Raw genomic sequence first — 24,624 nt, 5'->3', positions numbered from 1 at the left:
CTGACTGGCTGGTGGACAATGTGCTTTAAGCGTTATCCGACAGCCATTGCAAGACCTGTTCCTGGTTCTCGGGCCTACTAATCTTTGTACCATTCAGCCTAGTTAATGTGGAACTTTTGTGCAAAGCGCAGAACTTAGGGCCCGCCTGATGTTAAGGGACACACGCTGGTACAAGGCTCAACTCACCCTAAGTGCCAAAAACACTGCTGGTGCAAGGCTCTACTCATGCCAAGGGCCTCAATCTCTGCTGGTAGCTCAGCTTAAGGTCATGTAACTTTGTTTGGAAGGGCTCATGTTAAGGGCTAGAAAAGTGAATTTTGGAAGGTCTTACCACATCACACACACACACACACACACACACACACACACACACACACACACACTCAAAATGACAGTTAAGGGTGAGGGCTTTTGGAATTCCCATTGCCTATTCCATTTGTGGTTGTCATGGGGAACGTGATTTAAAGGGGTGGTTGTTACTGTTTGTTGAGCTTAAATTGGGGTTTGTGTCCATCCATTTGGGGAGTAAAGAAGGTTTCCAGGTATTTTCCCACTTTGATAGAGGTTTTTTTGAATGTGGAAAGTGTGTAGTTGTTAGGCAGTGATGTTGGGGTAATAGAGGGTCTTTGGTGTGTTAGATGCCCCCAGGCATGCTTCCCCTGCTGTCCCAGTGTCATTCCAGAGGTGTTGGCATCATTTCCTGGGGTGTCATAGTGGACTTGGTGACCCTCCAGACACGGATTTGGGTTTCCCCCTTAACGAGTATCTGTTCCCCATAGACTATAATGGGGTTCGAAACCCGTTCGAACACACGAACATTGAGCGGCTGTTCGAATCGAATTTCGAACCTCGAACATTTTAGTGTTCGCTCATCTCTATTGTTTATATGTACAATGTATTAGCTACATACAATAGATTCCAATGATCATTCATAGTAATACTTATTATTATACTACTAATTATTATTACTATTATCTGAAACATTTCCTGATACATTCCCAGTGGGTTGTATGCAATTAGTTATGAGGCTTCAGATAGTAGTCTACAGTTTACATGCATTCACAATATGGAATACAGTACCCCAGTCTGTAATCTCCAAAGAGCTTGTCAAGTTAAAAACATTACTGAAATTTATTTGGGTTATTAAGGCTTTCCCCACAGAATTTACCATATTGTAATTTGTAGACAATTAGAAATTATACATTTTTCAAAAATAAATAAATATAATTATTGTGTAAATAAAATTGGAAATGTTGTTGATTTTTAAAGGTTTTCTCTAACCATCTCACTGGTGACAGTCTTTTGTTATGGTTGAGCAATCGGGATCAGAAGAGATCGGATTCCGATTGGCGAATGAGTAAATTTCACGATCGCGATCGGAATTCCCGATACCCTGTTACTGTCATAAGTAATGCCAGTGAAAGGGCCACACTGGGGGCTGAGAGGGGCCTCCCACGGCATAGTGCCCCCTTTCCTGGCCCCCAAACAGTATAATACCACATTTTAGCACACTGTAATGTCCTAAAGTAGGCTCCAGACAGTATAATGTTCCATAGCGGCCACTCTGCCCAGTATAATGTTCCATAGCACCCCATCCACAAAGTATTATGCCCCATAATGGCCCCTCCACACAGTATTATGTCCCATAGTGGACCACCCATGAACTATTATTATACTCTGGTGTCTTTTCAGAGTGTATATCTTTCCATTCATGCACAAAATTATAGTGAGGGAGCTGTGGTGCAGGCTGACCAAACAGGACTGCAATCAGAAATTTTGAGCCCCCACACAGTATAATGCTTCACATGGTATATAATGATCCACAGTGCCCTCCACAGTATAAAAATGCTCCCCTGAGCCCCGCACAATATAATATGGCCCACACAATGCCCCCCAATATAATGCTCCACATTGGCTCCACACAGTATAATAGGCTCTCTAGAGTGTCCCTCCCAGTATAATTCTACACAGTGGCCCCACACAGTATAATGGGCTCCCCAGCAGCTCCACACAGTATAATAGGCTCCCCAGAGTGCCCCCAATATAATGCTCAACAGTATAAAGCACCACACAGTATAATTCTCCACAGTGGCTTCAAACAATATAATATGCTCCAAAAAGGCCCCCTCAGTATAATGGCCCTACAAAATATATTGTGCTCCCCAGAGTGCTCCCCTTTTATAATGCTCCATATTGGCCCCACACAATATAATATACTCCCAAGAACGCCCCTTAGTATAATGCTCTACAGTGGCCCCACACAATAATATATGCTCTCCTGAGGGTCCTCCCAGTATAATGCTCCACAGTGGCCCCACACAGTATAATATACTCCCAGAGCCTCAAGCCATGTCAGACGAACTCCTTAAAATTCATTTTCACAAATATTTATTAGGTTCAGTCCTCCAGTTTGTTTTGGTGCTATTATTATACTCTGAGGTATCTTCAGAACCCAGAGAATAATAATCGGAAGCCTAGGTAAGGTGATGGAAACTAAACTAAACTTGCCTTTCTCTCTCTTTACTCGTATTGCTCCACAGTCTCTGCCAGCTTCTTCTACAGGTCTGCAGCTGATGTCATGTATCTCAAACATCACCACTGAGGCATGTGATTGGACCTCAGCAGTCACGTGGGGCATATTGATGTTATGAGCCCAAGGCCCGGCCTCAGTGGTGAAGTCCAGGACATGTGATGTCAGCTACAGGCCAAAAATGGCCAAAAAATTACACTGAATTACTGGGTACCCTGGAGAAGTGAGTATAAATGTTTGTTTTTAAAAATTTTTAGAGGCCTTTCCTGGGCAGGCTTCTTCCGTTAGAGATTTGGCTGCACCCCTGCCCTGCCTGGGCCCACCAGTCCAACGCTGTAACACAGCTTTAAGTAAAGCACCCTTGATTTGAGTCATCAGGGCCCAGATTCCAGGTGGCCCCTTCAGATGCAGGGACCCTAGGCAGTTGCCCAGTCTACTCCCCAACACCAGCCCTGTTTTTATTACCGATCAGTGTTACCCATTATACCATTTGTGACCCCATAGAGGGTCCAGACATATAACTTCACATGCTGTGAATGTGGGGTGACTAGGGGGTGTGAGACAATTCTGCCTGCAGTTGTCTTATGTTCAGTAACATTTCCATATTGATCTGCTTCCAGTTCAATCACCAGAAAGTTCAAGGAAAGAAAGTCATGAAATAAGTATGAAAGGTTGTTTTGCGTCCATGGGGCACCCATTTTTACAGACACCTCATGGACTTCAGTTTACAAGGAGTCCATGGAAAATGGGCAGAAATAGGACAATTTCTATTTTTTGACAGTTCTTTCCTTAAAACCATCAGAAAACTGGATGTGTGACTAGCCTCACTGAAATCTATTTGCTATAAACAGCCATCATTTCAATAAGGTCTTACCGTTAGAATGATTACAGCGCACTTCTTATACAGAATACCAGATGATTGAACATGTTTGCTATAATGGAAGTCGGAAGGGCCCTGATAGTATAGCAGGAACTACTCAGGCAGCCAGATGTGCAGTGAGATACGGTAATGCTTTACGCAGCACTGAACAGGTAACAACAAGCGGGTTCCAAAATGGAGGTTGTAGTTCTCCAGTGTTCAACTGCCCAGCCTTGGTCTTAGGAGAGTGCCCAGGGATGTTAAGGCTCTAAGGTTAATCTTCACTTCAACTCCAACTATAACTCCTCTCATCCACCTCTTCCAGCAGTAGATACTGGGGCAGTGGCGTAACTAGGAATGGCGGGGCCCCGTGGCGAACTTTTGACATGGGGCCCCCTCCCAACCGACGCCGAAGACCTCGACCGACCCCCTCCTCCGCACTCTATTATGTCCCTTAGTAAGCCCTGCACACAGTATTATGTCCATTAGTGGCCCCTGCACACAGTATTATCCCCCATAGTGGCCCCTGCACACAGTATTATACCCCATAGTGGCCCCTGCATACAGTATTATGTCCCTTAGTGGCCCCTGCACACAGTATTATACCCAATAGTGGCCCCTGCACACAGTGTTATGTCCCCATAGTGGCCCCTGCACACAGTATTATGTCCAGGATCGGCAAGTTAATAGGGCCTGTAACGGCCAATTTTTTTTATTGTTTTTTTAAACGCAGCGGTAGCGGCTGTCACCGGGCCCCCTAATGGCCTGGGCCCTGTGGCAGCCACCTCCACTGCCTCTATGGTAGTTACGCCCCTGTACTGGGGGTTGTAGTGCAGGGTGGTCCTGACAGGGATCTGGTTACCTTGGATAAGGTGCCTAGCCAACTCCTCCTGTCATGGTATTCCACTATTCCTCCTGGCACAAAGCACAATCTCTTGACAGAGGAACTTCCTCACTCAGGGCTGTCTCTATATGAGCCCTGGTGCTGTATCTTCCTCCTAGGGTCTGAATGGAAAGCAGTTGAAGCTCAGATTTCAGTGCTGGCTTGCACTGACTCCCCTGCAAACTGCCACTACTGCACACTAGGCTTAGCCTGAGTTCTAATGGTTTCCCGCCCAGTGGCCTATGATAAGTCAGGGCTGTACCAAGGTACAAGGTTGGAAACACAGGGGGAAAGTACAGGGAAAAACAATAGGACAAACTGCATAACAATGTACATGACATGGAACATAGGAGACAGGACATACCAACATAACCCTGAGGCACAAGAAACAAACAATAAAAGCTGTAGCACTCTGTGATGCTGCAGTCTAAATGCCACTGGTAGGATAGGGCCACCCTAGACCTCCTGTACGTGGCTCGCCATGTTCTTGCCACCGGTAGAAAATACTGTACTATCACTCGCCTGTTCACGAATGATGGCCCATTGACTCCTATCTCGGAGACTTGCCGGCCACTCTCCATTCTTACTTCCTCTCCCACTCTTCTACCAGCATGCCTCTTCATTTTCTTCAGGTCCTATCACCGACCTCCCTCCTCCCATACTCTGCACTTACACTTTCCTGAGAGTGAAACCTCTCATTAGAAATACCCATAGTTACACTACCTATATACCTATACCCCAAAGTCAACTGGTATTCTCCATAGGTCCCTCATGCCATTCGGATGCCTCTGTATCTCTAACTCTTTGCCACCTCACCCCATATCTTTCACATGCAACCTGTACTTAGATGCCGCAGGGGATCAGAAACTGGCACACTACTGGTTGGGAGAGAAAGTTTGGGATTTCTTTCCAGTCTGATGTGTCTATATGCTCCGCTGCGACAGAGCTATTTGCTACCTTACCTCCTTCTTGCTCCCTCGCTCCATTCCTCCATTACTATTTTGTTTTATTCATTATTCTGCATGTATTTTTCTTTATTGCAAAATAATAAACACTTTTAACAAGAAAAAAAGGTTTAGTGTGCTAACCTTGGTATTACATATTATATATTTACACGTACTGTGGATATTACACAGAAGAATTAGGACTGTAACAAACTTGTGTACAATACCTGATTAATCATCTACCAATGTTGTAGGGAGTCCAGGAGTGTAAGTGGCACATGGAGAATACTCATTGGTTACAAAATTCACTTTCCTCCCACTTTCACTGTTTATTCAAGTCCCCAAACCTGGTCATCTGGCACAAGTGAGATCCAAAGTCCTCCAGAAATTGTGTTAATATCATCATACTTGTTATGTGGATTTCTAGTCATCTGAAAGTTCTGCTCAGGACATCAGTTGCAGATCTCCACATCTGCTGCAGGTCACAAGCAATGAAGGCTTCAGGAAAAAACTTACCAAAGATTTATGTAACCAGAAGAATTCCACCAGATGGCATAAAAATTCTCCGTCAGTCCGGATGGTGAGAAAAACGTAATATTTATTCACTAAAATGCTGAGTATTTTTCTGTACAATATTTGCATTTCTTTCTGAAAATATTTCTATCACAATTTTAATTTTACAGTTATACCTAACCCTACTTTATCCTATGACCATACACAAGTAAAATATAGCTGTAAGTTTACAAATAATTTTTTTCCCTCAATTTCCTATGCCAATCTAACATCCGTTCCTATGGTTAAATCTCCTTTATGTAGTAAGAATCTGGGGATAATATCACACTTTAAGAAGTGAGCACCTTCATAGGCGTATTGAGACTTACAAAGCCGTGTTCGCTCAATTGGGGGATTATGGGAAAAATATGCAAATCTGTTTAGGTACAGTGTATAATACAGTGCATTACATGTATTGTAATAATGTATTGCAGAAACACCAGCTGAAAGATTTAGTTTCATGCCCCAAGACAGCTGACCCTTTTGTTTTACACTTGATATTTGCATTATTAGTCTTTTACTAATCTTCAGTTACAGTCTGTACCATAGCCCAGAGCTGAATTTACATTTCTGCCAGTTGTCAGCTGAGCTGCTATAATGCAGGGGAATGGGTAGTTTCTCCTTCATAGGGAAGACAACACTTTCCAGATATTGTGCAGACATTAAGATGAATATGTCATTTTAATTTGTGTCAATTGTGGTGCATACATTATTTTAGATTTATATCCGTAAATTCTTAAAAATGGTTGGGGCTTTAATTTATAGTTTCATATTACACAATACTATATTGGGTAAAAAATATGCAAATCTATTCTCCAGGATGTAATTAGGAGAACAGTGCACTCTGTACGCCGTCCTCTAGAGGGCAGCATCCTTAACATCATGCATGACTCATTTAAAAAGTCTTTTTAATCATGATGTGGATTTAATTACCAAATTAGTATTTCTATCCCAAAAGGGACAGATTCCCAGCTATGGACAGCGCTGTTTCGGCCTATTGGGCCGATCCTCAGCATAGCGTAGGGATACTGATTTGAAGTATGGAGACTTACATCCTGGAGAATAGATTTGCATATTTTTTACCCAGAATCCCTAGCGGAGCAGGAATGACTTGTAAGTCTCCGTACTGCCTATGTAGGCAAACACTCTCCCTGATGTGTACGATTATCCCCTGACCCTGGTCTATAGTCTCTCACTCTGCCAAATAGGCAGTGATGAGAGCAGGGCAGTGTCCATTAGTTTACACTTCCTGCTGCTATTGGTCGGACAGTGGACAGTAGTCTCTGCCCCCTGGTGAGAGGATTGTCTGCAGTATTAGTTAGCTTACTTTGCATTTTCTCCTGAATTTTGGTACAATTCTGACACACATTATTGGATCTTAACATTGCTGCACCCCTTTGTGTGGCAAGACAAAAGAAATGTCTAAATTACACAAATTTGACTAAATTATTTGTGACAGTGAGTCACTTTTCACGATTTAAACATGAGACAAGTAGTAGTGTAAAACAGAAAATGTACGAGCCATATTCCGGAAGATAAACAACAAATTTTAAAAATATGCATCAAGGGGTTAAATGACTTGTAATACCATAAAATGTCGTTCTCCTAACTCTCCTACGAAATACTGTACTGTATTGAATAGCATTTGTTACTCCAGACATAAAGTGTTATTAGGTTTTCTGCGCTGGAATTTATCTTGTACTTTGAGATGGGAAGCAGCCATGTACAAAGTCCAATGTTAGGCAAAATGTTGTTAATATGTGGCTGAAATGGGGGCACAGGTTTATCTACTGGACTGTATTTCGCACAGTTAATTATTGATTCTGAGTCTGCATGCTGTCTGTGATACTAAGAATACTCATTGTATGTGTGCGCAGATATAATATAGCTGGGTGCATGAGTTGTAGATTTAGTATCTATGATGGGATAGGATTCGAGAAAGACTTTCCTAAACTTATCCCATCTTTGGTACTTAACGTAATATGCAAACAGCGAGCCATACTATATAGTACTAATATTCTAAGAGATTTATGATGTAATTTCTTCATAAGCAAGAAAACAGACAGATTAAATATGTTAAAAGTGTTTTTGTCTAAGGCTGAATTTTAGAATCCATATTAAGGCCCCACGTGGCGGAAATGCTGCAGAAAAAAATGTGGTAGTTTACAGTCACTGCAAAGTGACTAATGAATCCCATCCACACATTCCAAAAAATACGTGCATCGGACACGCTGTGTTTTACAAAACTGTTGCGGTTTTGGAAATCACATCCTGTTAATTATACCTACGGAAATGCCAGCGGTTTCTCTAGAGGTATAATGGAAGCAGAAAGGCTTTCTGTGAAAAGCTGTCCCATTCATTTAGGGTTCAAGTCCGTCCAGTAGAATTACAGGCCTTGGGAATTTTGACAGTAGGTCAAACTAGTAGCTTCCGAACCAGCTTTTTTTTTAGAAGAAGAAGAAGAAACTGCTACATACTTACCTAAAAGGTTTCTTTGCTTTTGTTTCATATATTTCCAAACTATTTGTAGAACTGATTTTCACTGATGTATTATTCTTATTGACAGCTGTGATATAGAGCAGTGGGACTCTGATGACCCTGTACCCCGCTCAACACTTCTGGAAAAGGTTGCTGGAATTCAAGGATTGTACTGTCTCTTGACTGAGAAGATTGACAAAGAGTTACTAAATGCTGCAGGTAAGAAGTTTTTTCTTAGGAGAGATCGATGGACGTTTAAAAAAAAACAAAACAAAAAAAAAAAACAACCTTTATGTCATCAATGTCAAAGTTGGCTATACATGGTACAATAGGAAACATAGATGAAAAAAGAGCAATATAGTAATACAAGAAGTAGATGCAGAGGTTCTCCAGTGGGCTGTTCCTTTTTACCAAACATTGTGCCATGTGGCCTGCCCTCTAACCCCACCTATAAGTCGTGATTTCTGAATTCTATGAAGAATTCAGGTTCTTTTCAGTAGAGGTCAGTGAATCTGAACACTGAGCCAATAAGGATTCAGGTCACTGGCCTGTTCGTATCTTGTTTTTCTGACCCCTCTCCATACACAAGATATAATCATCAAGTATAAATTCACTCTAGTGAGTGCCCCCTATTTTTACTTTTTATATATAATAATTTTTTATTGTCCTCCCGCCTATGCTGTCACCTGCACTATGGTACCGTAAGTACTACCATAGAGCAGGTGACAGCATAGCCAAAAGGACATTAAAAGAGGTGCACAGCCGGGCATCACATCAGTGCTTTGCAGGAAAAAGAGATAAGTATGAAATTCCCTACTCCTGGAGTCAGTAGTGTTGTGAGGGGTCCTATGAGACTACGGACATCATTTTTGCATTGTTATTTTTACAACATCTAGGACTGTACATTTATGGGGGTTTTTAGAGTAAACAAAATATATATGTTTTAAAATTGATAGTAATTTTTTTATATAAAATTTACAAATAGACACTAAAATTGTCTATTAAAATGGGTTCTCTATTGTATTACAGAAGTTTTAAAATATTATGTGTATAGCTTTTTTAAATTAATTTATTTGTATTTCTTTTTCATTTGTTTTTTTATGTATGTGCTTTTGTTACATAACATGTCCTTTATGAGATCATTAAAAAGACCCCTGGGGGATATTCACACCTTAATATTTTTTATAGAATTTTTCAATAGTAAGGATAGCCACGTTTGCTTTCAGTGAAAGAGTGGTGCATGTTTAAATAATGGTTTGTATGCACACCTATTGAATTTAGTGGGTACATGCAGATGTCCATTCCCTTTCCAATGACCAATAATCTGTGGAAAAAGAATGGAGACATGCTCTATTTTGGTCCATGTTGCAGACCCCACAGCACCGTTCTGTGGATCTCTGATGCCATTCATGAGCTGACTGTTTTACACAGACCATGTGACATGGTAAAGCATAGTATAGTAAGCAAACTAAAATCAATTGGGAAAAATGGACCATCCATGGATTGCACATGACCCAAAAATAAAGCAAGGATCGTTTGCTGATGATTATATGGACGTCACTTGTCTGGTAAAAGTAGACATGTTATGAAGCCGTAACTGGGGCATCCATAGGAGCCACGGACACAGGATTAAAGGGATTTTGCAGGACTTCAAAAACATGGCTGCTTTCTTCTTCTCAGGAAGTGACATGCTGCTCAGTCCAATTCATTTTAATGTATTATGGGGTTCAATAAGTTCTAGTTGCTCTCTGGTTGACAAATTGATGATCTACTTCTACAGGTCCAAGCTTGAAAGTCGTCAGCACTATGTCTGTGGGGTATGACCATTTGTCATTGGAAGAACTAAAAAAACGGTAATATTTCAATATCTCAAAATATTTGACCTATTTGATGTTGCCAGAGGTGCTTCAACTAAGTACTGAACGAAGTGTCTTATTACTTATGTCAATGCAATATTTTATTTTTCCTTTTCAATAAATCATCAAAGATTTCTCACATTCTGTTTTAACATTCTCATTCTGGGGTATTGAGTGCAGAATCATAGGGGCAAAACTTGATTTAGATCATAGAAGGACAATCTTAGGGGCAGAACCTGGACATAAGGGGGCAGCTACAGTATATATTGTTCACGTTTGAATTTTTTTTCTTTGGCTAAAAAAAAAAGTTAAAGGCATAGCTGGATTAGAGAGGAAAGGGAAGTTAATGGAACTTTAACTATTTTTGGTTTATTTTCTAGTTTTGGCTACAAAACACTGCATGCAAAGATATAATTTCACAGTCTTCCTGCAGTTCATTTTTTTAGTTGTAATTTTTATTAAAGTTTTAAATCTAACAAACAAAACACTAAGACAAAAAAGCCCAAGGAAAAAAAATCAGTCCAAATATAAAACAATAAGAAAAAAGTGCATAACAAATGAGATAATAAGGTTGGGGAGACAAAAGGGGAGCAATGGGGAGGAAGGGAGGTCAGAGATCCTGCAGTGTACAGTAGTACATCAAATTGAGCCGAATGCTGCAACCATGTTGTTCAGGCTAGCTGCTGGTTATGGCCAACCTTGACACAGGCAAGGGGGTCTGCATTGGACAGGGTAGTTACAGATTTCCAACTTAGGGCAATGAGAATTTTGCTGCTGTACAGAGATAGAGAAACAGTTTGGCAGACTTCTTGGTGTACAGATGTGTGACATGTGCATTCTGAATTGTTGCTACAATTTTTGCAGGTTTCAAAAAAAAAAAAAAAAATGAAATTATAAGTATTATAAGATAGGTGATTGATGCTTTTTTGTCATTTACAACCTTGAATATTTTCACTTTCAGAGGTATTCGAGTTGGCTTTACCCCTGATGTTTTAACAGAAGCTGTGGCTGAGCTTACAGTGGCGCTATTGCTAGCTACGTCTCGAAGACTAATTGAGGCTGTGGATGAAGCCAGGAGGTAATATATACATATATATTCAGAGGGAAGCAATACATGATCTTCTGTAGTTTGCAATCTCAGTTCATGCCAATATGATTCCCTCTAGTTTTACAAACCAGATCATTCTAGTTTTAACTCTATCAACTGTGAAATATATAGAAAATATTTTAGACTCAGCTAAAGTCTACTTGTCCTATCCTGTTAGAAATATATTTTAACTGTAAATGTATGTTATCATACACATAATACAATTTACCATTGAGATGTCTTAATTATTTCTACATCAATTTTATAATACCATCCATTCAATTGACAGGACTTGTTAAGTTGTTTATTTGTCTATAGCAGGATAGCAAAGAGTATAGCTGGATGATAGGTATAGCATTGTTACCTTGCAACATGGTATCTGTCCCCACTGTCAGAATGGCGTTCTTGACAGTCTAGCATCATTGCTGGTCCATAAGGAATGCCCCCTCCCCAACAGTACTGTAACATAGCTTTGTACTGAGGGGATATCGTGACTCCATAGGGAGAGACCACCAATTAGGTGTGTGGAGTCTTATTAAGCCATGTGCGCTCCACTGTGCAAAGGAACATGGGAAGAATATGCAAATCTGACTTCCATGATGTAATTAGGAAGCCAGTGCCTCAGGCATGCACACTAATAGAGGGCGCTCACTGAGAATGTGCAAGTCTATCTTCCATGATGTAACTAGGAAGATGGAGCCTCAGTCAAGCAAACCAATAGAGGGCGCTCCCTTTAACCGACCTTCTCAGAGGCCTTTGTTTGCAATGATGTTGGGATTATACCAGGTAGTCCCTCAGCCAAGGACAGCTGTTTCCATGTTCTTGCATCTCATCAGCTTGGCGCAGAGAGGACTGATCTGGCAGAGGTGAGAGGCTTAGACAGGGTTGAGGGGATATCGTCACTCCATAGGGAGAGACCACCAATTAGGTGTATGGAGTATTATTAAGCTATGAGTGCTTCACTGTGCAAAGGAACATGGGAAGAATATGCAAATCTGACTTCCATGATGTAATTAGGAAGCCAGCGCCTCAGGCATGCACACCAATAGAGGGCGCTCACTGAGAATGTGCAAGTCTATCTTCCATGATGTAACTAGGAAGACGGAGCCTCAGTCAAGCAAACCAATAGAGGGCGCTCCCTTTAACATCATGCCGACCTTCTCAGAGGCCTTTGTTTGCAATGATGTTGGGATTTGCTTGACTGAGGCTCCGTCTTCCTAGTTACATCGTGGAAGATAGACTTGCACATTCTCAGTGGGCGCCCTCTATTGGTGTGCATGCCTGAGGCACTGGCTTCCTAATTACATCATGGAAGTCAGATTTGCATATTCTTCCCATAGCCTTGTACTGTCAGAGGCATTTCTTACCACCCAGTGATGACGCTGAACTCTGAGGAACACCACCCCCAGTACAAGTCTATGGACAAGTAATGTCGAAGGGGCATTCCTCACAGCCTAGTGATGATGCTGGACTGTCATGACGTTCTTCTGTCTGTGGGAAGGTATCGGTGCCAAAATTAATGGTACCGATATCTCCAGCCTGGGGCACATAACGGGATTAATGAATTAATTCCTTTCCTATGTTGGATGGGAGCAATACACTCAGGCCATTACCTATTTCCCCTTATTAAACTGAAATACCACCCTTTGCTGTTGTCATTGTGGTGCAAACATGTGGTGTTCCTGGCCATATGGTAAGGCAGCAGATTGCTACCACAATGTGATGTCACTGTGATCAACATGTTACTATCATGGCCAGCAATAGGCTACTGTAACCATTTAAGGCCAGCCAACACATGCTATTGCGTTGACCTTTCCTCCTAACCATCCCATTAACCTGGTGGCAGATGATGGAGGACATTAAATTGGTGGCAGATGAAGAGGTGACGTTAAGCTGGTTGTAGATGAAGGGGGAGGACAGTAAATTGGTCACAGATAAAGGGAGGACATTAAGCTGGTGGCAGATGAACAGGGGACATTAAATTGGTGGTAGATGAAGGGGGGACATTAAACTGGGGGCAAATGGAGGAGTGGATATTAAACTGGGAGGGCAGGTGAAGGGTGACATTAAACTGGGGACAACTGGAGAAGGACATTAAACCGGGGGGAGGGGGGTTGCTGGAAGGGGACATGTCTGCATCTAGTTGCGCCCAGTTTAATGTTCCCTCTCTAGCTTCCCAAGCTTAATGTCCCCCTCTATTTTCCCCCAGTGTAAATTAGGGCACGAGGAGAGGGACTTCATACTGCGGGGCAGTTGGAGAGAAACATTATAATGTGGGGACATATATGTTAGGGTGACCGCAGGAGCATTATACAGTATGGCGGGATCACAAAGAAAAGTGGGTGAAATGGGAGGAGTCAACATAGAAGTGGGCAGAGCTAAATTTGCCGTGGCGCACATAGTGCATCAGACATTTTGTCCTTCTTTCTGTCCTTTGAAATTTGGGAGGTATGACATTGATTACTCAAAGTAGCAAGGAAACTGCACTTAAATAAAAAGGTGAGTACATTAGAATTTTATTGATCCTTACAGCTACTTTTAAGTGTTTTTAGAGGTTAATAACTCACATTTGATATTTTACTTAGTGGAGGATGGGGTACCTGGAAACCCCTATGGATGTGTGGGAGTGGTCTTTCTGGTAGTACTATTGGAATCCTTGGCTTGGGACGAATAGGTGAGTAATATGGCTAGGAAAACAAAATACTTTATCTAGAAATATTAGAGTTCAATTACATTTTATTGTCACATATGACAAGACAAGGGTAGGTTCATAGTACCATTATTAATGTCCATTGCGCTAATCTGTCATATAACATTAATTGTAGCGTTCAGATAGAGAGTGTCTGTCTGCATTCACTATCATGTTAAAAAACATGACGGTAACTAGCACACGAGAAAAAAAAATCTATAAGCACAGTTAGGAAAGCTGCTTACTTTCTGTGAATAATATTCCATATCTGTAAATCACACAAGCAGCCAGGAGTAAATAGAAGTACAGACAGGGGCATTTCTAGCTTTTGTGCTGCCTGAGGCAAAAATGAAAATAGTGCCCCTGCCCCCCCCTCCCCCCCCCCTACACACACACACACACACACACACACACACACACACACACACACACACACACACACACACACACACACACACACACCACTACTGTTAGAATGTTCCCTCCACAATGAAAAAAATAAGATTGACCTAAGTGGCCATGTGCGGTAAGGACTTCCACCAGAACAAATACCCGGGCGATACTGGACCAGACAGCAGTGGGAGCACTGTAGTGCTGGGAACAGGTGAGTATGTTGAAATTTTTGTGTGTACTTGCAGTATCTCGTTGACCCCCCCCCTACCCTAATCCCAAGCTAGCTACGCCTCTGAGTTGGAAGTATTGGCGAGTGCCACCATTTTCAATATTTTTGAATTCAGTTTGTAGATTCATGCAGCAGTCTAAAATCTAATGTGTATGGCCAGTTTTAGCACCAAAAATGATTGTACACTATAACCCACTTCTAGCTGTGGGTATTTGCTAATGGCAATAAGAGGTATTTGCATGTTTGTCACAATGAACATTTCATTTTAAAAAGGGAAACCAATAACATAGCTTTTTTTATACTGTATTTCTTGTAGGTGAAGCCATTGTGCACCGTCTGAAACCATTCGGTGTCAGTAAATTCATATACAATGATATTGCACCCAGACATGAATTAGCACAAAAGATTTCTGCTGAATATGGTAAGAGTGGTTTCTAGAGTAACAATATTATGTTTTCAAGTGTCTTGACCCTTAGGCCGGGTTCACACGGGGTTTTTTGGTCCAGAAACTGAGGCGGAGGCCACCTCAGTTTCTAGACCAAAAAAACAGGTAGCTGCTACTTGATGGCGGTGCAGTGCACCGGCATCCAGTCGCTCACTCCGCTCCGGTCTAAGCCCAATGAATGGGCTTAGTCTGGAGGACGGGGTGTCTTCAGGCAGATTCGCAAGGCAAATCCGCCTGAAGAATGAGCATGTCAGCTCCCGGAAAAAAGAACTGACCGGATCCCATTGATTTCAATGGGAGCCGTCTTTTTAGTCAGGATTTTGAGGCGAATTCGGCCTCAAAATCCTGACCAAAAACTACGTGTGAACTCAGCCGTAAGGAGCCTTCACACGGAGTTACGCTCCGCTCATTCTGAACGTAAAACCCGTTCAGAATGAGCGCATAAAAACCAGCTCTTATTGACTTGAATGGGTGCCGGCATACGCGGATCACATTGAAAGCAATACGGAAAAAAGCCTCCCATCAATGGGAGCTGGTTTTTACACGCTCATTCTGATTGAGTTTTATGTTCAGAATGAGCGGAGCGTAACTCCGTGTAAAAGCTCCCTTAGAGTATTTTTTGACAACAGTGAACAGAGACCTGAAGCGATGACATAATGTACAGCACATGGGGGCCCCCTGTTGGCTGATGAGGGAAGAGGAGACTGTGTGCAGGAGCAGGGATAGTTAAGCTAATAGGTGCCATTACCGCACCTCCACTGCCTATTACAAAAGCAGTGGGGATCTGGTAGGGTTCCCTAAAGGCAACAGTGCTGGCAGGCCGGTGGAAACACAGGCTGCATTTGGCCCACAGGCTGGAGTTTGGACTTTTTGCCCTAGTGAGGCTGCTTTTAAAATTTGGAATAAAAAGCACCCACAACCTATGGTCCTGCAAAAAAAGATACCTTGTGCATCCCCATACATTGAAATATAAAATAGTGGGTCCAAGTATATGTCATCTCCAAGAAATTAAATTTTTTTCAAAGCTTTGTATTTTTTCATGGGTTAAAATATAAATAAAACTATATAAAGCTAGGTTCACAATAATGTTTGAGTCTCAGTATGATACTCCATTCCTCATTCCACTTAAAATAGAGAGAAAAGTCCTGCAAACAGGAAACTGGCCGGAGACCCCATTATAGTGTATGCGGTCTGTGCAGCCCATTCATTTCTATGGGGAGCGCACGTACGCCGGCTCCCATAGAAAACAATGGGACCTGTTTTAAACGCCGCTGATTTGGAACGTTTACACATTCCAAATCAGCCAGTGTATCCTCCGTGTGAAGGGGCCCTTAATCTGAGCTGCAGAAACGCAAGTAGTTTTCCTATAGATTTAATGAGGGCAGAAAAAACACAGAGAAACACAGATTTTTAGGTCCCCAAGCAGACCTTAAGGACGGTAAAACCCAAAGCTGGAATAGCATTGACCCATAGAACAAAGGTAGCATTTTGGCTGCACAGTTATAATGAAAGCCTGCAAAAAAAAAAAAAGGTCACTCAAACACAGTTTTCTTCATTTCCCATTCTGAATTTTTTTTTAGTTCTCAATACATTGTGTGGAATATTAAATGGTAACATTACAAAGTACAATTTGTCCCACAAATATTAAGCCCCCTTATGACTTTGTAAATAGAAAAATAAAAAAAAAGTCATTTGGAAGGCAAGGAGTCAAAAAACAAAAGTCATAAAAAGGCTTGCGGTTTGAAGGGGTTAAACTATAGGAAGAGCTTTGCGGCAATTGTTTCTGTGAAAGGTGGTACAACCAGATATTTACTGTAAATATACAAGCACGTTATCATATGGGTTATACGGGAGTCTGCCAAATATTTATTTGTCTAATATTACTTTGGTTTTATAGATCTGAAACCATTTAGTGTTTTCACGTCATTTCAGATTAATAACCACTGTGTCTACTGTGTTATTCTTACAGTCTCCTTGCTTGAACTGGCTGAGCGGTCCGATTTCCTTCTTGTGTGCTGTGCATTAACACCTGAAACTGAAGGGATCTGCAATAAACAGCTCTTCTCAAACATGAAAAGAAATGCGATTTTCATAAATACAAGCAGGTAATGTTGATCATAAGAGTTAGTGGAGTTGTTCAGGGTCATGTGCTCATGTAGAGTTTCACCTTTCACTTGTTCAGGGTCATGTGCACATGTAGAGTTTTACCTTTCACTTGTTCAGGGTCATGTGCACATGTAGAGTTTTACCTTTCACTTGTTCAGGGTCATGTGCACATGTAGAGTTTTACCTTTCACTTGTTCAGGGTCATGTGCACATGTAGAGTTTTACCTTTCACTGTTCAGGGTCATGTGCACATGTAGAGTTTTACCTTTCACTTGTTCAGGGTCATGTGCACATGTAGAGTTTTACCTTTCACTTGCTCAGGGTCATGTGCACATGTAGAGTTTTACCTTTCACTTGTTCAGGGTCATTTGCACATGTAGAGTTTTTATCCTTCACTATAAAAATAGAAAGTCATCACAATTGCTACATGTAGGAATTTATAAAGTGGTTATTTTTTTTTCACTTCATAATTTTGTGAAAATCACTAAGGTTTTGATTACAATGTAATAAAAAAGATCTTTCTACAAAAAGATTAGCCTCCTGATATTTTATGTGTATTACATGAGTAACAAAGTCTCTTCACCACACAGGGGAGCTGTGGTAAACCAGGAGGATCTTTACCAGGCTTTGGCCTCTAAACAGATTGCAGGTGCTGGTCTTGATGTAACAGTCCCAGAGCCATTACCTACTGAACATCCTCTCTTCAAACTCAAAAACTGCGGTATGCTTTCTCTGACCATATTTTAGGATAAATTGTATTTAAACTTTCATTCAAATTTTAATCTTCACAACAGCCACTATTATTATACTGATACTGACTGTATAATAAAGCCATGGAAAATATTGCATTGTACTTATATATACTGTATATATACTTCAAGCAGAACTTTTCTCTCTGCAAGACTCGTGCGGACACTATGCGGAAAACACAAAGACCCCATTATAGTCTGTGGGGTCCGTGTACTTTCTTAGATAAGCGCTTTTTAATGCATTCGGTATTCCGTTTGTGGGGTCCCCAAGCGGACTACCTGAATGGAATACCGAACTCAGATGTAAACCAGGACTTAGCATATTAATTTCTACTTTTATAATACCAGCTGACTTTAACCCTTTCCTAGTGCAGTCATTTTTCTTTTCTTTTTGTTTTTTACTCCCTTCTCAGAACCATAAGTTTTTTATTTTTTCGCTTTATTTTTTGCATTGTTAAGTGCGCCACCAAAATGACACATTTCTTATATGCTTTTGGTTGGCACAATCACAGAGAAATGTAGTATAAGGCCACTCCTTGTGGAAAAGCAGCAATTTGCAGTACCAGCAAAGTGAAATAAGATTTAATTAAATCTTGTCCATACACTGTGGTAAAAGAAAAAAAAGCTATGGAAAAACGCATGTATTTTTGAAAAACACATGTAAGGGCCCCTTCACATGGAGGATATGCTGGCTGGTTCTGAACGTGTAAACGTTCCAGATCAGCGGCGTTTAAAACATATCCCATTGCTTTCTATGGCAGCTGGCATACGCGCGCTCCCCATAGAAATGAATGGGAAAAAGCAGCCCATTCATTTCTATGGGGAGCGCACGTATGCCGGCTCCCATAGAAAGCAATGGGACCTGTTTTAAACGCCGCTGATTTGGAACGTTTACACATTCCAAATCAGCCAGTGTATCCTCCGTGTGAAGGGGCCCTTAATCTGAGCTGCAGAAACGCAAGTAGTTTTCCTATAGATTTAATGAGGGCAGAAAAAACACAGAGAAAAGCACAGCAAAATTTCTGTGAAAAACACCCTAGCCTTATATAAGTTTTGTCATATTTTAATACCTAATAATTTCTATACAAAAAACTAAATCTTTAAGAAGTTATTTTAGTAGCCATATTCTGACATGCATCCACTTGCACATGACTGTGGGCTAGTTCAGTGTGCTATCCAGACAGGGGCGTAACTCCCGGGTAGCCGCATTAGCGGCTGCCACAGGCGCTGGGACAGTAGGGGGCCGGCAATAGCTTTTTTTCTTTTTTTTTTTAATAGTCCATTACCAGCTGGAGTAACTCAAGCAGGTAACGGGCCCTATTTACTTACTGATCCTGGCTCCTGCTCACGGCCGCCAGCGCTTCTTCTGTGGAGGCTGTGAGCAGGAGCCAGGATTGGTCTTTTCAGAGCCCCCAAGTATAATGATCGGAGGCCCAGAGGAGGCGAGGGAACATAAAAAGCGCTGTCACTTACTTTTCCTGACTCCGGCAGGCTTTCAGGCCTACTTGGTGATGTCACAGACGTCACATGGGCCCAGGCTTGCATATGGCTCAAGTGTCGTCTCTTCCATCATTGAAGATGCCCGACATCACCGACTGTGTCGGAAGCCAGGGAGAGGTAATTCACTGTATTTTTTATGTTTGTATCCTCCCCTGGGTCTCTGATTATTATACTCTGGGGTCTTTTCAGACCCCAGAGTATAATAATTGTTCATGGGTGGGGCATCATACTGTCTGCAGGGGCCACTATGGGAAATAATACTGTGTGCAGGGGCCACTATGCCATAGTGGCCCCTGCACATAGTATTATTTTCCATAGTGGTCCCTGCACAAAGTACTATGCCCCATAGTGGTCCCTGCACACAGTATGATGCCCCATAGTGTTCTATGGGGAATAATACTGTGTGCAGGGGCCACTATGGAGCATAAGACTGTGTGCAGGAATGCAGAAGGGCGGTTCGGTCGATTGTGGTCTAGGAGGCGGCCATGTCAAAAGTTCACCACGGGGCCCTGCCATTTCTATTTACGCCACTGTATCCGGGTTTTCCTGGATAGCACTCTGACCCATTCATTTCTGTGGGCCCATGCACATGACTGTGTATTATACGACACATATCCGTGTGCGTGCCGACAGTCCAGGTCACAAAACTCAGGACAGGTCTTATTCCTGTCTGGTTTTGTGGTCGTGCTTCTGTGGCCCCATTCGTTCAATCACTGCCAGTGGCCCGCACACAGTAGTGTGTAAGGGCCTTAGAAATAGGGGAATAACAACAATGGTTAAGAAGAACAACATTCTACTGTAGTTTGCAGCATTATATACTACTAGAGGGAGGACCCGGCTTCGCACGGGTATATTACATTTTATGTTTGTGTACTGGCCCCATAAGAATTGTCCAATTTTGCTCTGGTGTATTTTGCATGTTGTTTGTGTGTATGTCCATAAGCGTCATGTGATTATGTGTATCTCATTTTGGATGTCAGTGAAAAACCTGTGATCAGTTGTTATGGATACCTGGAGTAAAGCTGTATTTAATCCTTCCCCGTGTAGTACTGTGTTTAGATGCAAGTGTCTAATTCTTGTTGGTGTGGTACTTTGTGCAGATGCACATATCTAATCCTCCCCATGTGATATTGTGTGAAGAGACGTGTATCTAATCCTCCAGTAAGTGAAACTGTGTGCAGACGCGCGTATCTAATGACTCTGGCGTGTGGTACTGTGTGCAGATGCGCGTATCTAATCCTCCCCCATGTGGAACTGTGTGCTGAGACGCGTATCTAATTCTCTGGCATGTGGTACTGTATGCTAATCCTCCCCTGTGTGGTATTGTGTGAAGAGGCGCATATCTAATCCTCCCCCGTGTGATACTGTGTGCTGAGACGCGTATCTAATTCTCTGGCTTGTGGTACTGTGTGCAGAGGCATGTATTTAATCCTCCAAAGTGTGATACTGTGTGCACACACGTATCTAATCCTCCCCTGTGTGGTACTGTGTGAAGAGTCGCGTATCTAATCCTACTGCATGTGGTACTGTGTTCAGACGCGTGTATCTAATTCTATGGCGTGTACAACTGTGTGCAGACGCGCGTATCTAATCCTCTGGGGTGTGGAACTGTGTGTAGACGTGTGTATCTAATCCTACGGCATGTGGTACTCTGTGCAGACGTGTGTATCTAATCCTATGGCGTGTACAACTGTGTGCAGACGCGCATATCTAATCCTCTGCAGTGTGGAACTGTGTGTAGACGCGCGTATCTAATTCTACGGCATGTGGTACTGTGTGCAGACGCGCGTATCTAATCCTCCCCCATGTGGTACTGTGTGTAGACGTGCGTATCTAATCCTACGGCATGTGGTACTGTGTGCAGACGCGTGTATCTAATCCTATGGCGTGTACAACTGTGTGAAGACACGTGTATCTAATCCTCCCCTGTGTGGTATTATGTGAAGAGGTGCGTATCTAATCCTACAGTGTGTGGAACTGTGTGTAGAAGCATGTATCCAATCCCCCGGCATGTGGTACTGTGTGCAGAAGTGCATATATAATCCTATGGCATGTGGTACTGTGTGTAGATGAGCGTATCTAATCCTCCTCTAATTCTCTGGCTTGTGGTACTGTGTGCAGAGGCATGTATCTAATCCTCCAAAGTGTGGTACTGTGTGCACACACACATATCTAATCCTCCCCTGTGTGGTATTGTGTGAAGAGGCGCGTATCTAATCCTTCGGCGTGTGGAACTGTGTGTAGACGCACGTATCTAATCCTACTGCATGTGGTACTGTGTGAAGACGCGTGTATCTAATCCTATGGCGTGTACAACTGTGTGCAGACGTGCATATCTAATCCTCTGGAGTGTGGAACTGTGTGAAGACGCGTGTATCTAATCCTATGGCGTGTACAAATGTGTGCAGATGCGCGTATCTAATCCTCTGGAGTGTGGAACTGTGTGTAGACGCGTGTATCAAATCCTTCAGTGTGTGCAGAAGTGCGTATTTAATTCTCTGGTTTGTGGGACTGTGTGCAGACCCGTGTATCTAATCCTCTGGTGTGTGATACTGTGTGCTGATCTGTGTATCTAATCCTCTGATGCGTGTATCTCAGTTTGGATATCAGTGTTGTATTGTGCATGTGGAGTGACCGTGTGTATTGCAGTTGGAATATGAGTGAAAGTCTTGCAGGTTTGTATTGGCTAAGGGAGGGGCACTGTGTTTGAAATGCTGTATCTCAGCAACGGTACGTCCGAGCGAGTTGGAGTCTCGTCTTAAACCTTCCCGGATATCTGAAGTATCTCTGTACCAAATTTGGTGAAGATCGGTCCAGTCGTTTGGTTTGCATTAGAGCACAGACAGACAGACAGATAGACAGACAGACAGACAGACAGACAGACAGACAGAAATTCATTTTTATAATATAGGGAGATAATAATTATAAGGTGACTTATCTATGGAGTGTGTAGCAGTTACCTTCAGTTCAGTTATGGTCAGTGCAGAGAATGGTTACAAAGCCTGTATTACAGGTGTGAACAGGGGTAGGGATACATGTGGGCTAATAGAGATAGAATCAATGACAGGAAAGGATAAGGTAAGAAAAATAGGGTTGAACAAGACAATTGAACATTAGGTTCACACTACCGTTTGAGTCTCAGTATGAGACTCCTTTCCTCATTCCACTTAAAATTGTCAGAGAGAAAAGTCTTACAAGGAGGATTTCGGCGGAAATCTGGTGGACCCCATTATAGTCTATGGGGTCCATGGATTTCCACATGTAACCACTTTTTAAGCGGATAGGGTTTCTGTTTTTTGGGTCTCTAATTAGTAACCTGAACGCTAATGTGAATTAGCGTAACACAGCAGGAGCATAGATGACAGTGCCTACAAAGTTCAACAAAAGTACAAACAAATAGCAGCCTAAAAACATACCAATAACAGAGAAGTGACAAAAAACAAGCAGTGACAGAGTTATGCTGGGAGATGTGGCGCCTTAGTTTCTTAGATCAGGTGGGGAAATATACCTGTAGATTGAAGATGAAAGACAAGATTGCTTGAGAGTGACATGCATCATTTAAAGGGTCTCTATCATAGGAAAAAGTCATTTTTAACTAATCACATCCTTGCATAGCCTTTAGAAAGTCTATTCCACACCTACCTTTTGTATGTAAATTGCCTCAGTGCTTGAATAAGTCAGTTTTTATTCATATGCTAATTAGTTTCTCCATGCACCCTGGAAGTCTCTTTGTGCACTGTCTTCTGTATATACAGCACAGGCTGCTGCTGACTCCTCCCTGCTCTCATACATAGCACACAGCAAAGAGAAGAGAGCTGGCTGACAACTTCCTGTGTACTGAAAAGCTAATTAGCATACCTATAAAAATGGACTTATTCAAACACTACTGACTGGATTTACATACAAAAATTAGGTGTGGAATAGCCTTTCTAAAGCCTATGTAAGGATGTGATTAGTTAAAAATGACTTTTACCAATGATAGAGCCCCTTTAAGAAGGAGGTGCGCCGAAATTATAAATGGGCCCCACAGTAAAACTAGATGCACCTGCGAAAAATATGGCCAAAAAAGGGTCAAATAATAAATAACGCCCATTATATCAGTTTGCATACATCTGACTCGGTGTTTCTTTCTCTTCCAGTCATTCTTCCTCACATTGCCAGTGCAACTGTGGAAACACGGAATGCCATGGCCGCCCTTGCAGCAAATAACTTGTTAGCAGGACTGAAAGGTGAACCAATGCCCAAAGAAGTGCCACTGAATTAATGAAGAGTACTGGTCTCTCCATCGACAGCATCAAGCAAGGAATATCTGTGCATGTGGCTATATTTGCAGTAATAAGATTGAATGATGATAAACAGCTATATATGCTAAAAAAATATACATTAAAATAGTGCCTCATTTATCATCTAAGCAAACAGTGAAACCTTGTCTAAAAACATTATACATATCTCACACTATGGAGTTCATTATCTACTAAGGTGTATTGTGTTTCTTTTTTGTTTTCTTAAAGGACAGTTAGGGTACTTTCACACATGGCAGATTTGTTGCTGAAAATCAGTATCATATATCAATTTGAGGTTATTTCATTTATATTAATGGGGCTGTGGCTGCAACAAATCTGATGTGTGAATATACCCTGAAGGGTACGTGTCCATATGCAGTTATAAGCAGTGCTGTGTAGGGCAATGTATAAACCTGAGGCTTAAAGGGGTTGTCATGGATATTATTGCAGTAGGAGGTTGGGGAAGGTGAAAAATAATTATAATTAAAAAAAACATTCACCTGTCCCAGGTGCTCCAGTGTCCAAGGGTGATGTCCGTTCCCTGCAGCGCCTCGGGGGTTTTCAGGCAGAAGTTCCCATCAGACATGACAGTTGAGACCATTCAGTGGCTGAAGGAAAAGACACAGTATGTAAGTCGTGGACATCGGCTGACTGCTGATTCCTTTCCTTTGGCTGCTGATTGGTCTCAGAAGTCACTTGTGGTGGGGACTTCTGCTGGAAAACCGGGGTACCGCAGGGACTGGACAGTGGTCTGGGACACTGGGGACAGGTTAATATTTTTCACCTTCCCCAGCCTCCAGCCACAATAATAAAATATCTTGGCAACCCCTTTAAACTATATCCACACCACATGGCCGGGTGATTTTTTTAACAGACATCATGCGGCAGCATTAAATGTAATGTCTGTGAATGGGTGCTATTCACATGACTGCTATTTTGATAGTCCATTGTAAGGGGCCATCAAATTATAGGTCATGCTCTTTATATATCTGTTTCCACAGGTTCCTCCATACAATGTAATCTGTTTTTGGAAATCGCAGC

At 42.0% G+C, this 24,624-nt stretch overlaps 1 protein-coding gene across 1 annotated transcript; it reads left to right on the top strand.

Moving 5' to 3' along the window:
• Nucleotides 1-5,626: 5,626 nt before the first annotated feature.
• On the top strand, nucleotides 5,627-23,693 carry LOC142212518 (glyoxylate reductase/hydroxypyruvate reductase-like). The gene is made up of 9 exons (XM_075280481.1): nucleotides 5,627-5,796; nucleotides 8,335-8,465; nucleotides 10,027-10,099; nucleotides 11,064-11,180; nucleotides 13,775-13,863; nucleotides 14,817-14,921; nucleotides 16,915-17,050; nucleotides 17,642-17,772; nucleotides 23,440-23,693. Exons 1-9 carry the CDS (start codon nucleotides 5,630-5,632, stop codon nucleotides 23,562-23,564), a joined length of 1,074 nt encoding a protein of 357 aa, XP_075136582.1. The 5' UTR covers nucleotides 5,627-5,629; the 3' UTR covers nucleotides 23,565-23,693.
• Nucleotides 23,694-24,624: the final 931 nt, after the last annotated feature.

Source organism: Leptodactylus fuscus, chromosome 1 (genome assembly GCF_031893055.1).
Source record: "Leptodactylus fuscus isolate aLepFus1 chromosome 1, aLepFus1.hap2, whole genome shotgun sequence".
In the NCBI taxonomy this organism is placed as follows: Eukaryota; Metazoa; Chordata; class Amphibia; order Anura; family Leptodactylidae; genus Leptodactylus; species Leptodactylus fuscus.
This window is presented reverse-complemented; position numbering and strand designations above follow the sequence as displayed.

Excerpts from the sequence above, each read along its gene's own strand:
- LOC142212518 (XM_075280481.1), top strand. The coding sequence starts at position 5,630 with ATGTGGATTTCTAGTCATCTGAAAGTTCTGCTCAGGACATCAGTTGCA. Across the intron at positions 10,100-11,063 it reads TTGGAAGAACTAAAAAAACG|AGGTATTCGAGTTGGCTTTA; the intron begins GTAATATTTCAA and ends TTTCACTTTCAG. Across the intron at positions 14,922-16,914 it reads AAAGATTTCTGCTGAATATG|TCTCCTTGCTTGAACTGGCT; the intron begins GTAAGAGTGGTT and ends TTATTCTTACAG.